The 16021-nt window shown below is 31.6% G+C and overlaps 3 protein-coding genes across 4 annotated transcripts in view; 2 read left to right on the top strand and 1 right to left on the bottom strand.

The window, feature by feature from the left end:
• LOC135846217 (forkhead box protein J1-A-like) overlaps positions 1-2548 on the top strand; it is a 55641-nt gene extending 53093 nt beyond the window's left edge. The window contains exon 5 of the mRNA XM_065365192.1: positions 1426-2548. Coding sequence (XP_065221264.1) covers positions 1426-1778 — 353 coding nt within the window. The 3' untranslated portion in view covers positions 1779-2548. The remainder of the gene's footprint in view (positions 1-1425) is intronic.
• Positions 2549-6766: 4218 nt separating this feature from the next.
• On the top strand, positions 6767-7797 carry mRpS26 (mitochondrial ribosomal protein S26). Its single transcript, XM_065365224.1, has 3 exons — positions 6767-7090; positions 7165-7426; positions 7508-7797. Exons 1-3 carry the CDS (start codon positions 6876-6878, stop codon positions 7709-7711), a joined length of 681 nt encoding a protein of 226 aa, XP_065221296.1. The 5' UTR covers positions 6767-6875; the 3' UTR covers positions 7712-7797.
• Positions 7744-13750, bottom strand: LOC135846225 (uncharacterized). 2 transcript variants are annotated; one of them, XM_065365205.1, is made up of 4 exons: positions 13453-13750; positions 8224-8769; positions 7979-8141; positions 7744-7905 (listed from the first exon to the last, which is right to left on the bottom strand). In XM_065365205.1, the coding sequence occupies exons 2-4, from the start codon at positions 8747-8749 to the stop codon at positions 7821-7823; spliced, it is 774 nt and encodes a 257-aa protein (XP_065221277.1). In that variant the 5' UTR covers positions 8750-8769; positions 13453-13750; the 3' UTR covers positions 7744-7820. The 2 variants fall into 2 exon arrangements, with proteins under 2 accessions (XP_065221277.1, XP_065221284.1); XM_065365212.1 differs by lacking the exon at positions 13453-13750 and having other exon boundaries at positions 8224-8821.
• Between the last annotated feature and the right edge of the window lie 2271 nt (positions 13751-16021).

Below are 16021 nucleotides of genomic sequence, written 5' to 3' on the forward strand. Positions count from 1 at the left end.
AATCGTTCGTGAACAAATCATTCAAATCGTTCGTGAAGGAATCATTCGAAGTGTTTGTGAAAGAATTGTCCAAGCCGTTTGTGAACGAAACGAGTCATTTCATTTGAATCGTTCGTGAACGAATCATTGGAATCGTTCGTGAAAGAATCATCCAAACTGTTCGTGAACGAAACGAGTCATTCAAATCGTTCGTGAATGAGTCATTCAAATCGTTCGTGAACAAGTCATTCGAATCATTCTTGAACGAGTCATGCGAATTGTTCGTGAACGAGTCATTCGAATCATTCTTGAACGAGTCATGCGAATTGTTCGTGAACGAGTCATTCGAATCGTTCGTGAACGAATCATTCGAATCGTTCGTGAACAAATCATTTGAATCGTTCGTGAAGGAATCATTCGAAGTGTTTGTGAAAGAATCGTCCAAGCCGTTTGTGAACGAAACGAGTCATTTCATTTGAATCGTTCGTGAACGAGTCATTCGAATCGTTCGTGAACGAATCATTGGAATCGTTCGTAAACGAATCATTCATTGGAATCGTTCGTAAACGAATCATTGGAATCGTTCGTAAACGAATCATTGGAATCGTTCGTAAACGAATCATTGGAATCGTTCGTAAACGAATCATTGGAATCGTTCGTGAACGAGTCATTCGAATCGTTTGTGAACAAAACGAGTCATTCGAATCGTTCGTGAATGAGTCATTCGAATCGTTCGTGTACGAGTCATTCGAATCGTTCGTGAACGAATCATTCGAATTGTTCGTGAAGGAATCATTCGAAGTGTTTGTGAAAGAATCATTCAAACCGTTCGTGAACGAAACCAGTCATTCGAATCGTTCGTGAACGAATCATTGGAATCGTTCGTAAACGAATCTTCCAATCATCTCCAAACCAATCAGCCGAATCGTTCCTAAACGAATCATCTGAATCATATATCATATCATAATGATTCAGATGATTCGCTTTGATGGTGTTTTTATCTTGAAAAGTTTGTGTGCTCTAAAAAAATATATAAAATAAAATATCCAAAATTTTAATTTTTTCATCATTTTTTGATGAAAATGTGTTTTTTTTTAAAGAAAGTGGAATACCTACCTAAAAATGAAAATCGATTTTTAATTCAATAATTCCTCAATTTTCCTAATTAAATTTAATTGTCATTATTTTAAAACTTTCAAAATAATAATAATTATATTAGAATCGCTTCATTTCACCAAAAAGACCCATTTTTTTTTTGAGAGGCTCAACTGTCTACTCCCCTATTAACAATTTGTTAAAAACACTTCTGAAAATCCAAAAATCATGAATTCCTATGAGGTTGATGAATAGGTATTTTCTCAACGTAATTTTTTCAATAAATAAATAGTTACAGTATTGCAAAATTCAAATTGCTCTTCAATTAATCTACGTTATTCTTCGTTTCAGGCCACCACAACGCAAACAACAAAAGAAACCGAAACCGACGCAAAGTAACCGTCGAACCAGCCAAGTCATCTCCCGAAGAAATATACAAACCTGCGGATCTGGCTTCTTTTGTCGATTCAGCACAAATCGAAATAATCGACGACAAGAATTTCAACATCATTGCCGACCTACCAGTCATCGAACCTGATCTAAACTCAATTAGTTCTGAATTGTCTTCTCCAATAAATAACGCGACATTGTCTCAAATTAGCATACCTTTGCCCGAGGATGATATATCGAATTACATATTATCCAATATCGGCTGGGATGATAGTCAGTTCGATATTTTAGATTCGTTATTGGAATCTTTATAAAAATCTTATTTGTATTTAAACCTACCTATAGGTACCTAACTATATACTCGTAAAAAAAACCAGTAATTCCATCGAACTGCGATTGTTTTACTACAATATCTGCTCATAAAACTAGTCGTTATTGTTACCATTAGATTTTTATGAGAATAAAACGATGAAATTTTTTCTCTCAGAATACGTAAAATTCGTAGGTAGCAAAGAATACAAAATGAAAAAAAAGGTTGGAATTCATGAGCTTCGTAAATCGTGTGTTAATTGTGCCTTTATTTTTGTTTATTTCTCTAGTCTAATACGTAACTACATATTTACGTAATGTATTCCTATTTATGTGTAGATAAGATATGTTTTTTTTCTCTTTCTATGTATTATTATTAATAATACTTCTATGTACTATATACATAAATCGTCGAGCTTTTATACCTACGTTTAATATTTGAACTTCGAAAACATATTGTCCACTGTTTCTATATTTTTGAAGAATGGCGTATCATTTCGATGACGGACTTTTACTTATACTTAATATGATTTTGTTACTTATTGTATAAAAAATTTTACTATATAGATTGTAGTGATAAATGTTGCTATTTGTACATGCAACGAAAAACTATTCCGTCCATTGTTTTTATTATGTACTATTAATTTAATATTTTGTGAGAATGCTAGGATTCGATGTGTAAGTTTAATTCGATGTTCGTCTGATTTGAAGCGAGAAGAATTGAAACAAAAGTAAGCAATTAGGAAAAGCAATAAAATATTGATGTAAAGTTCGATTTGAATTGTTTCATTTACTATCAACTCCCTCGAACCAAATTTTACCATTTTTAGTAATTCTGGGGGGAAAAAATTCAAAAAATCAAAAATCTTTAGTTCAAATTTTTATTTGAAAAATTTTGTACATAATTTGCACAAATGACTGTGCTTAGTCCGAATGTAGGACCTCGAATTCGAATTTTACATTCTAGCTTGATTTTCGATTCGCTGAGAATTTTAAAATTTCTTCAAAAATGTTGGAAATTAATTCGGGCAGGTAAAAACCCGATTTTGTCTCAGTCTCGATCTATTCAACGAGTTTAGCAAATTTTTGATCGGATTTTCAGACAGATAGGTACCTCGAGTGTATTTTTTTCACAATGCAAATTTTGTAAGGAAGAAAAATCAAAAAATCTTATGTTTGTTGGGAAATTTTTGAAATTTGAAAGAATGACTATGTTTAGTCTGAATCTAGGCCCTCGAATCCGAACTTCACCATTTCAAACTATTTTGGAGCTTACAGCTTGATTTTCGATTCCTCCAAAACTTAAAAATTTTTTCAACAGACGTGAAGCTGAAAATTGATTTGGGAAGCTAGAAATCAAGTTTTAACTCATTATCAACCCGTATTTTAACATTTTAATCCACATTTGGGCCAAATTCCGGGCGAACTTTTCGAGTAAGTATGTTTTTTTGACCAAGTAGGTAATTTAAAAAAATTAAAAAACTTCAATTCCTCGAATAATGGTTTCATTTTTTACAAAATTGATTTTTTCGAATCCGAAATTCATCATTTCGAGGCATTCTGGAGCTTTCGGTATGATTTTCGATTCTTCCAGAACTTTAAAATTTTTTCAGGAAGGGTGTGAATTGATTTCAGTAGTTGAAAATTGAGTTGAGGTTTATAATTTTGGTTATGGTTATGTTTACGGTTACGATTACTTTCGTCTTTCCCTGGGACGGAGGGGTCAGTGACTTTTGTATGCCGAGCTGGTAGGTAGACAGACAGACAGTCGACCTTGAGAAGCCAGGCAGATGGATCAATGACCCTAGGAGGTCAGACAGGTAGGCAAACGACCTTAACAAGCTGGACACAGGGGGTCAATGACCCTAGGAAACGTGACCGGAAGACATACGACCTTGAAAAGCCAGATCAATGAGGTCAATGACCCTATGCAGTAAGGCAGGTATACAAATGACTTTGAGAAGTCAGACATAAGGGTCCATGACCTTGGGACGTAGACAGACGACCTTGAAAAGTTGGGCGGGGGTCAATGATTTTTGCGGAGGCCAGAGGTACACAGATGATCTTGAGAAGTCAAACAAACGAGTCAATTGGTTGAAAACCTGGTCAGGATGACCAAACCAGACCGGACCTGAACAGGACAGCTTTTGATTGGATGATATCGATAATGTTTTATTATACTTTACTTGCGGAGTAGACTCCACAGTTTGACCTCATTTTTTTTCCAGAATACCCTCATCAAATAAAAATTAAAAATAAAAAAATCGATAAAATCTTTACTTTGTTGGAGAAATTTTGGAAATTTGCACAAATGGTTGTTAGTTTGCCTAAAACTAACCCCTTGAATTCTAATTTCATCATTTCGAGCCATTCAAAAGCCTCCAGCGTAATTTTCCATTTATTTGGTTAAAACTGTCAAAAAATTTGTAATTTTGGTCAAAACGTCAAAATTATCTACTTTTGGTAATGATTGTCAAAAATTGCTAATTTTGGTCAAAACTGCCAAAAATTTCCAATTTTGGTCAAAATTGTAAAAAAACGTTTCATTTTTGGTCAAAACTATCAAAAATTTATAATTTTGGTCAAAATTGTTTAAAATATATCCAATTATGGTCAAAATTGACAAAAATTTCTAATTCTGGTCAAAACTGGCAAACGTTTCTAATTTTGGTCCAAATTGTCAATAATTTTCAACTTTGGTAAAAATTGTCAAAAATTTCCAATTCTGGTCAAAATTGTGAACAACTTTCAATTTTGTTCAAAACTGCCAATATTTTCTAATTTAGGTCAAAATTGTCAAAAAATGTCTCATTTTTGGTAAAAATTGTCAACATTGTTTAATTTTGGTCAAACCTATCAAAAATTTGTAATTTTGGTTAAAATTGTCAAAAACATCCAGTTCTGGTCAAAATTGTCAAAAATTTCTAATTTTGGACAAAATTGTCAAAAACTTCCAGTTCTCAACAAAATTGTAAAAAATTTATAATTCTGGTCCAAATTGCCAAAAAATGTCTCATTTTGGTCAAATCTGTCATGCATTGTTTAATTTTGGTCAAAGTCATCAAAAATGCCTAATTTTGGATAAAATTGTCAAAAACATCCAATTATGGTTAAAATTGACAAAAATTTCTTATTCTGGTCAAAATTGTCAAAAATTTCCAATTTTGGTCAAAATTGTCAAAAATTTCCAATTTTGGTCAAAGTTGTCAAAAAATGTCTCATTTTGGTCAAATTTGTCAACATTGTTTTTGGTTAAAACTATCAAAAATTTCTAATTTTGGACAAAATTGTAAAAAAACATCCAGTTGTGGTCAATATTGTCAAAAATTTCTAATTCTGGTTCAAATTGCCAAAAAAATGTCTCATTTTGGTCAAATCTGCCAACATTGTTCAATTTTGGTCAAAGCCATCAAAAATTTCTAATTTTGGATAAAACTGTCAAAAATATCCAATTCTGGTTAAAATTGACAAAAATGTCTTATTCTGTTCAAAGTTGTCAAAAATTTACGCATAATTATGGTCAAAATTGTCCAAAGATTCTAATTTTGGTCCATATTGTCAAAAATTTCTAATTCTGGTCAAAATTGTCAAAAACTGCCAATTCTGGTCAAGATTGTCAAAAATGTTCAAGTTTGGTCAAAATTGCCATTAATTTCTAATTTCGATCAAAATTGTCAAGAAAAATGTCTCATTTTTGGTTAAATCTGTCAACATTGTTCAATTTTGGTGAAAGCTATCAAGAATTTCTAATTTTGGTTAAAATTGACAAAAATGTCTTATTCTGGTCATCTGGTCAAAGTTGTCAAAAATTTATAATTCTGGTCAAAATTATCCAAAGATTCTAATTTTGGTCCAAATTGTCAAAAATTGCCAATTCTGGTCAAGATTATCAAAAATGTCCAATTTTGGTCAAAAATAAAATTGCCATTAATTTCTAATTTTGATCAAAATTGTCAAGAAAAATGTCTCATTTTTGGTCAAATCTGTCAACATTGTTCAATTTTGGTCAATGCTATCAAAAATTTCTAATTTTGGTTAAAATTGTCAGAAATATGCAATTCTGGTTAAAAATGTCAAAAATGTCTTATTCTGGTCAAAGTTGTCAAAAATTTCTAATTATGGTCAACATTGTCCAAAGTTTCTAATTTTGGTCCAAAAATTCCAAATTGTCAGTACAGTACCTAGTCAAAATTGTCAAAAATTTCCAATCTTGGTCAAAATTATCAAAAATTTCCAATTTTGGTCAAAATTCTCAAAAATGTCTAATTTTGGTCAAAACTATCAAAAATTTCCAATTTGTGATGAAAATTGTCAGAAATTTTCAATTCTGGTCAAATATTCTAAAAGTTTCTCCAAAAAGGCGTGGTAATTTAGAACAAGAATAAACGACATGTCCATTTTTAGTAGTCCAATGTCCAATTATTAATTTCTACATTTTCTGGAAAAATTGAAAAATTTTGAAGAATTCAGAAACCACGCCGGAGGCTCCAGAATGATCGAAAAAGGTGAAATTTGGTAAGGTAAAGTTTTAAGTATTAAAAAAAAAAAAAAACTATGCATAAGTTCACAGAAATTCAACTGTGGGCGTTTCAGATCATGCTCATTTCAAAAATTATGGTCTTATTAAAATCGAAGACGAACATCTCAAAAAAGGTTTCTCTACATATAACAACAATCCAAGTCACAAAATCTGAAATCACTTTCGATGTTGATTGCTGAAGTGGTGAAAAAAATGAAGATAAATCTAATCAAAGACGATGATTCTGATTAAAAAAATAAACGATTACGACAGTACAGAACTCATAAAATTTTAATTAAAAATAAATAATTACTCAACTCTTGAGCTGGCAGCTGGCAGCTAAAAAAAAATAAAAATTTCGTTCATTACATTCCGCTTTCTGATTGGTTCGACGTTGCTGACGTCACACTGTTTACAAATCGATAACGCTACCCGAACCGTTACCGTAACCGGTCACACTGTTGTTATCAAAAAATTCAAATTATCACCACCATGTTATCGTAGATCAATTTTTCGCTATTTTATCCGGAAATTTAGCATCGAAACTCGTACAATTAATGATTAATTCGCTTACTAAAACAAAATGTCAGTTCTGATACACTCCCTGAAACAATGCAACATCCAGTATCTTCCTTCCTTGTACCACTTGAGCGTTCGCTGGAAAACGAAACCTAGATGGGTGCCGATAGGAAAAACAAAAGTATTTCGAGTCCCTCAACCTAAACCAATACCTCCAGACGAAGCCGAAGAAATGAAAAGGCTGACTAAAGTATTCCATACTCGAATGAAATCCATCAAGTAAGCATACCTCCTCCGAACACATCACTCCCTACTAACGTACTTCTCTCTCTAATCGAAGCATCAATCCGCAGACACTTATTTAGAGAAGCTTACCGAGCCAATGCAACCAGCGAAGAAGTTATCCAAAAATTCGAACAAGATAAAGAAGATCATTGGCAAAAATGTATGGAACTGAACGATCGATGGAATCAGCAAATAGCTATCGAAAGAGCTCAACGAGACGCCGAGTTCATGGAACAGGAAATTCAAGCTGCGCACGAATTCAAGAGAAAGGAAGACGAAGCTGATAGGAAACGATTGGAAGCTCTAGAAGAAGTTGTTCGACTAGAAAAAGTAATCTTTATATCGCCAATATGTGCTTTTTGGAATAATTATAGGTGTGTTTTTGACTCGAATTTTTTCATTTTTTTACAGGAAGCTTCGGCTCATTTCGTCACCGAAGAGAATATCGACGAAGCTATCGAAAGAGTTTTAAACTCTCCACCGCATTCTTTCAGTTTTGCTATCGATCGTGATGGTCGTAAGTATTCAGGGTTCAGTAAAACGCCAGATATCGATGCAGAAATCGAATCGTTGTCTGAAGATAGTAGTAAAGTATCGTCTAGCGTGAACGAGTAATAAGGGTTCGAGTAATTCCACGTGTAAAATCATAGAGTACAGAGTTGTATAATATATTTGTTCAATAAATAAATAATTATTTGTTACGATTTGAGTATCTATCTACGTATCACCTTAAATAGTTCACTTTGGTCGATTCTTTTTCTCTGGTGGAGTATTTATCTCGATGAGGGATCCAAATCGAAGAGAATAATCTGAAATTAGAATCGAAAACTGTATCAAATGTATTCTATTTTGTTTGCGATTGGTTAAAACGTTCGTAATTACTTTTGTATCGACATCGTGTTATCCACTTTTAAAATATTTTTCAAAATTTTACATTTGTAGTGTGATTCGTCCGAGTTACAGAATTTATCGAGGAATTTCCGAGCTTCTATCGAATCCATCACGAAATCAGCCATTTTATTTAAACGCATTTCTTCTTCTTGATCTATCAACGTAAATTTTAAATTTAATTAATTCTGTAAGTATTTTTTTTTTTCGTACTTAATTTGAAATACTTAATTCTTTACCTTCTGTTTCTGGAGCAGCCGCAGTCGTAGTAGCATTTAGAGGAGTCTTCACCGTAGTAGGTTCGCTCATCTCCATACCAGTCATACTCGTCATCATATCCAACATCTCCAACTTGGGTAAGAAGAAATACAAGCAGAAGATGAATACGAATTTGAGTATTATTTTCAAAACGACCACTTTGAGTAAGATTTTCGTCACTGTCAGAAGTACAGAAGCTGCCTTGGGTAAAAATTCCAATTTCTCTGGTAGTTGAGATAGAATATCCATTATTGAGAACGTAGGGCCTGCGATTTCCATGACATGGCCTCCGGAGGGTATGCTGGGAGGACCGTACATGGGTTTGGGTTGAGGTGGTCCGTAAGGACGTGAAGGCTCCGGGTAAACTACTCCGACTGGCGAGTCGTTGGTTCCTTGAGAGTCCATGTAAGCTGATAGGTACGAATCTCTGATGGTTTTGTCGTTTGTTATGCACAAAATTGGGCTCAGACAGGATATTAGAATTAGTGTGGTTGAGGTGAATGCCATTTTTTTTCTTCGTTGGGTTTCTGAAATCAGATTTTTTCGGTGGAATTATTAGATTGGTTGTATTTTTATTTTTTTTTTCGGAGGTCTGTGATATTTGGAGTAGTCTACAGTGACCTTATAACATATTAAAATTAGTTGAAATTCCCATTGTACGTAGATAATTAAAATATTTTTTGAGTTCAAAAGTACAAATAGATCATGGTTTTTGGAATTTTCAATTGAAGTGTCGTGCTGAAGAATTTTAACCCAAAATTGGATCATGATTTTACAGATTTCCAAAAAATGAGTGTCTTCGACAAGCTGGATTTAAATCTCTGTAATTTTGAGAACTTTTGGCCTCAAAAATGGATTATAATTTTTTTAGGAATATTTAAAAAAAAAAAGTTTTTGAGTGATTTTTTGTGTTAAAAATTGTGTTACGATTTCAGGAAAATTTGAAAAAAGAATTCTTGTGACATGTTGAAATTGATGAAAATTTCGAGAGAAACTAGAGTGTATTTTTTGGTAATTTTCAAGGGTTCTGGGCCAAAAATTGGCGAAAGATTTTAGAAGTATTTTAAAAAGTGACGTTGTTGATCTAGCCAAAAGATTTAAATTTCTCGAGATATTAAAATACCCAACTGAAAAAATTCTGAATAATTTCAAAAAATTTTGAGTCCAAAATTGGGTGGTGATTTTTTGAATGTCGAGATTTTTGGGTGTTTTTGAAGAATTTTGAGACTAAAAGAAGGTATGGTTGAAATTTTGTGAGAAATTCGAATATTTCGAAATAAATAATTTTCGAGTACTTTTGAATTATTTTTGAGCTCAAAATTGGCTCACGATGTTCGTGATATTTGAAAAAGTGACCTTATGACCCATCAAAACTGGTTAAAATTTTGAGAGCAATTTAAATATTTCGACAAAAATGATTTTTGAGTTATTTTGAAGAATTGTGAACCCAAATTTCGATCGATCTTTGGAATATTTTGAGAAAATAAAATTGTTATGCATCGAAATTGGTGGAAATTTTGGCCACATTTCAACAAAAATTATTTTTGAGTGATTTTTGAAGAATTTTGAGCTCGAAATTGGATCATGGTTTTTGAAATTTTGAGATATAAAGCGACTTACGAGTATTAAAATAGGTTAAAATTTCGAGTGAAATCGAAAAATTTCAACGAAAATATTTTTGCAGCATACTTTGAAGAAGTTAAAACTCAAAATTGTGCCATGATTTTTGGAATTTTTGAAAAAGTGTCACGTGACACATAAAAATACTTCGATTGAAATTTCAGGCAGAAAATCCAAAATTTCTGTAAAAACTTTTTCTCAGCACTTTTGAAGAATTTTGAGATGATTTTTCAGGGTTTTGGAAAAAGTATCGACTTTTCTATGACTTTGAGAACTTTTGGTCGCGAAATTAGATCACAATTTTAGGCATAATTTTGAGAGCCAAAATTGGATCATCCGTTGACAAGATTTTTGTGTGATTTTTTGGATTACAATTTTAGACGTAATAAAAAATTTTTTGAAATTTATCAAAAATTTTTATGAACATTTTTTCTGAGCAGTTTTGAAGAATTTTGAGCCAAAATTAGATCATTATTTTTAGGATTTTTCTCAAAAAATACTCGAAATCTTTTAAAAAATATTTTTTTTTGATTGTTATGTGATTTTAAAATTATTGTGTGCCAAAATTGAATCACGATTTTATACATAATTTAAAAAACTAATTTTGAGACTTGGCAAAAATTTCTGGCAAAAAAATCAAATATTTCTATAAATAATTTTTCTGAGCAGTTTTGTAGACCTTTGAGCCAAAATTAGATCATGCGTTGACAAGATTTTCGTGTGATTTTTTGGATCACGATTTTTGACTTTAAAAAAACTAATTTTAAAATTTGACAAAAAATCAAAAATTTCTATCAACATTTTTTCTGAGCAGTTTTGAAGAATTTTGAGTCAAAATTGGATCATTATTTTCAAGATTTTTCTCAAAAAATACTCAAAATCTTTTTAAAAAATCTCATAATTTTGATTTTTGTGTGATTTTAAAAATATTGGGTCCCAAAATTGGATTACTTACAATTTTAGACATTATTTTAAAAAACTGATTTTGAAACTTGACAAAAAATTTGGCACAAAATCAAAAATTTCTATCAAAACTTTTTCTGAGCAGTTTGGAAGAATTTTGAGCCAAAATTGGATCATTATTTTTAGGATTTTTCTCAAAAAATACTCAAAATCTTTTTAAAAAGATATATTTTGATTTGTGTGATTTTAAAAATTGTATTGGGTCCCGAAATTGAATCACGATTTTATACATTGTAATTAAAAAAATTAGATAATTTTGAAACTTGACAAAAAATCAAAAATTTCTATCAAAACTTTTTCTGAGCAGTTTTGAAGAATTTTTAGCCAAAATTGGATCAAGCGTTGACAAGATTTTTGTGTGATTTTTTGGATCACGATTTTAGACATTAAAAAAATAATTTTGAAATTTGGCCAAAAATCAAAAATTTCTATCAAAACTTTTTCTAAGCACTTTTGAAGAATTTTGAGCCAAAATTGGATCATTATTTTTAGGATTTTTCTCAAAAAATACCCAATTTGAAAAAAAAAATGTATTTTGATTTTTGTGTGATTTTAAAAGTATTGGGTCCCAAAATTGGATCACGATTCTATACCTTAATTAAAAATCTAATTTTGAAACTTGACAAAAATATCAGAAATTTCTATCACAACTTTTTCTGAGCAGTTTCGAAGAATTTTGAGCCAGAATTGGATCATGATTTTTCAGTATTTTCTCATAAAATAATATTTAAAAAAATTTAGTTCAATTTTTTGTGATTTTTGGAATAAATTGGATCCCGAAATTGGATCACGATTTTAGGCGTATTTAAAAAAGTGCTTTTAAAACTACACAAAATGGGTTAAATTTTGGCAAAAAATCAAAAATTTCTATGAAAACCTTTTCTGAGCAATTTTGAAGAATTTTGAGCCAAAATTTGGATCATGATTTTTCTGGATTTTTTTCAAAAAATTGTCCAAAAAAAGATTTTTGCGCAGTTTTGAAAATATCGAGTCTCAAAAAATTGGGTTATGATTTTAGGCATTTTTGAAATGATGACTTTGCAATACTAAACAAAATGCTTTAAAATTTATTGAGAAAGTAGAATAATATACTTATTTGGAAAAAAAGTGATTGTGTAGAAATATTGAATCATGATTTTGAGGTAATTTGAGAAGGTAGGTATTCTTGTGGTCCATCAAAATAAGTTGAAACGAGAGAAATTCGAATATTCCAATTGCCAAAAATTGGGAAATACTTTTTGAAGTATTTGTAAAGTTTTTTTTAGAAATCAGAATATTTCAACTGAAATGATTTTGAAAGAGTTTAAAGAATTTTGAGCTCAAAATTGAGTAATTTTTTTTGGAAAAGTAACTTGTGAGTTGTGACTCATCAAAATTGGTTAAAATTTTTGCGAAAAATTCCGGTATTCCAACAAAAATAATTTTCGATAGATTTTGAACAATTTTTAGCACAAAATTAGATCATGAAGAATTTTGGAAATGGGTTAAAGTTTTGCGAGAAATTTGAATATTCCAACTGAAATGATTTTGAAACAATTTTGAAGATTTTTCAGCCCAAAATCAAGTCACTTTTTGACGTTTTTTTGAAAAAGTAACCAATTGTGACCCATAATTCGAGTATTCCGACTAAAATCATTTTTGAATGATTTTGAAAAGTTTTGTTCCAAAAATAGAATCATGATCTTTGGGGTACCTAAAAAATTAAGATTATTTTCTATCAAAACGAGTTAAAATGTGGTCAAAAATTCAAATAGTTCCAATGAAAATGATTTTTGAGTGATTTTGAAAATTTTCAAGACTAAAATTGAGTCATTTATGGTCATTGGTTTTAGAATATCTAAAAAAAAAAATCACTTTTCGAAGTGGATTAAAATTTTGGAAGAAAATCAAAATTTTCCATGAAAACTTTATTTGAGCAATTTTGAAAAATTACAGCTTTAAAGGTCAATTCTTACAAACCATCGAAGAAGGGACGGAATAGGTATATTATTGTGGCTTTTCAATGTATATTATGCTGAAATTATACGATAACATTAATTGAATTAAAACCCTGAACTTTCTCTTTATACGATCCATTTTGATGAATCGCATGATTTCTTTTTCAAAAATCTCAAAAATCATGACCCATTTTTAAGCTCAAAATCCTTCGAAAATGTTCAAAAAATATTTTTGTCCACATATTTGTATTTCATGTGCTGTGAATATGATTTTATTATTATTTTTTGAGTCTCAACTTGAACCTATGTAACCATTTCAGTGGTAAATTTTTCCAAAAATCATACTTAAGGGGGCACTATACGTCTTTTCCAACATTTTAGAGCCATTTTTTCTTTTTAAAAAAATTATTGTGCTTATTTTTAATCTATTTCTTAGTATAAATGTATTAAAAAAATGTGGAATTCTGTGTTTACTTTTCAAGTTTCAATTTTGTAATCTGAATTAATCGCCAGAAAAGGTAAGTACTTCAATATAAAAAATAAGGTGAGTATCAATATTTCTCAAAAAAATTAAATTATTATTTTTTCAACGCATCATTTGAAAATTTTCCATTTTTATTAAAAAATATGAAAACAACAATACCAACTATAAAAATGTATTTAACTAAGTATATTTTAAAAACAACTCACATTTTTAATTTGATCCTTTTATATTGTACTTTTTTTTTTTTTTTTTTTTTTTAATATTCACTTGAAACTATAATATCATTTACATCACAACACTAAAAAAACCAATCACTTCAGCACCTCTGACTAAACTGGACCACTGATGCTAAAAATCTGTACGCGAATTAAAACACGCCGATAATAATAATTCACGAATACCTACGAAACGTATTAACGGATGTCATTGTATCTTAAACTGAACTGCGACGGCCTTGGCTTTGAACCCATCAACGGTGAAAATATCCCATCAAAATTATAAGGTACCTACGAGTATATCCTACCTCATATTTTGAAATATATATGTCACCTCGTGCTCAAAATACTAACCATCGAGTGTTGTTTTAATTCGAGCATTCGAGTCATCATCCTATATGCGATATTAATATTCAAAACGAATCTTATTGCTTATAATATGATGGTGACCCGCCTATTGTAATGTATTTCTAATGCTCATTGCGTTGGCCGACTTTCAAATATGTGTGTTGGATTCATTTTTTTTCTTCTCATTTTCAAATCACTTTTTGTGCAGTTGGTTTCATTTTCGATGGTTTATTGCGTTTTTTTTTTTACGTTACTTTTTTGTTCTTTTATAAAAAGTTAAATTTTTCTTATCGATGAAAACTTACACTTTTTGGAATCAGGAGATATCGTATAAATATTATGGCTCAAAAGTCAGTGTTTTATTATGAGCGATTTTGAGATCGATCCTTGTAATGTTTTTTTTCACTACAGGGAGCCCAAAAATCACTACAGTTTTTTTTTCTGCTCAGAACGAAGGTATTTCATCTGGAATTTTTTTTTTGGGCGATCAAAGTTCAAACATCCTATTTTTGACATGCGAAATCGATTGGAAACTGCTTCAAACCGTTTTGAGCAGTTCTGGAGGCTCCAGCAGGTTTTTGAAACTTGAAATTACCACAAAATTTCATCAATTGAAATTCGACTGCTGGTGGGTTCAAATCATTTTGTAGCCTACGGCGACTTTTAGAAAATTTTTGAAGCCTCCAGTAGATTTTTGAGACTTGAGATTTCCTCAAAATTTCATCAAATCGAGTCAGAAAACTGAAATTTACTCGGCGAACTAATTTAAATACGCTATGAAGCCGACTACAGATATATTTCAAGTGATTTTGTAGCCTCCAGCGACTGCTTGAAAATTCTTGGAGGCTCCAGCAGAGTTTTGAAACATGATCGGATTGAGTCAGAAAACTGAAATTTACTCGGTGAACTAATTTCAATACGCTATGAAGTCGACTACAGATAAATTTCAAATTGTTTTGGAGCTTCCAGCAAATTATTGGGTATAACTGGAGCCTCCAGCCGATTTTTCAATGGTCGAAATTTCATTAAATTTTACCAAACGAAGTTGGAAATCCGAAATTTTTTTTCATGCCGACTGCAGGTGAGTTCAAGTGATTTTGGAGCCTCCAGCAACCGTTTGAAAATTCCTGGAGCCTCCAGCAGATTTTTCAATGCTCGAAATTCCATAGAATTTTACCAAACAGAGATTGAAATCCAAAATTCACTATCAAGTAAACTGCAGGCGGGTTCAAGTCATTTTGGAGCCTCCAGCAACTGTTTGAAAATTCCTGGAGCCTCCAGCGGGGTTTTGAAACTTGAAATTTCCTCAAAATTTCATCGAATTGGTCGGCTGCAGATAGATTTCAAGTCGTTTTGGACCCTCCAGCAAATTTTTGGAAATCATTGGAGCCTCCAGCAGATTTTTCAATGCTCGAAATTCCATAAAATTTTACCAGACCGAGTTGGAAATCCAAAACTTACTGTCAAGTTGACTGCAAGGAGGTTCAAGTGATTTTGTAGCCTTCAGCGACTGTTTGAAAATTCCTAGAGCCTCCAGCAGAATTTTGAAACATGAAAATTTCATCGGATTGAGTCAGAAAACTGAAATTTACTCGGTGAACCAATTTCAATACGGTATGAAGTCGACTACAGATAAATTTCAAGTTGTTTTGGAGCCTCCAGCAATTTATTGGGTATAACTGGAGCCTCCAGCCGATCTTTCAATGCTCAAAGTTCCATAAAATTTTACCAGACCGAGTTGGAAATCCAAAACTTGCTATCAAGTCGACTGCAAAGCGGTTCATGTGATTTTGTTGCCTCCAGCGACTGTTTGAAAATTCCTGGAGCCTCCAGCGGAGTTTTGAAACATGAAATTTCCTCAAAATTTCATCGGATTGAGTCAGAAAACTAAAATTTACTCGGCCAACTAATTTCAATACGGTATGAAGTCGACTACAGATAAATTTCAAGTTGTTTTGGAGCCTCCAGCAATTTATTGGGTATAACTGGAGCCTCCAGCCGATCTTTCAATGCTCAAAATTCCATAAAATTTTACCAGACCGAGTTGGAAATCCAAAACTTGCTGTCAAGTCGACTGCAAAGCGGTTCATGTGATTTTGTTGCCTCCAGCGACTGTTTGAAAATTCCTGGAGCCTCCAGCGGAGTTTTGAAACATGAAATTTCCTCAAAATTTCATCGAATTGAGTCAGGAAACTGACATTTACTCGGCGAA

Source organism: Planococcus citri, chromosome 1 (genome assembly GCF_950023065.1).
Source record: "Planococcus citri chromosome 1, ihPlaCitr1.1, whole genome shotgun sequence".
NCBI classification, from domain to species: domain Eukaryota; kingdom Metazoa; phylum Arthropoda; class Insecta; order Hemiptera; family Pseudococcidae; genus Planococcus; species Planococcus citri.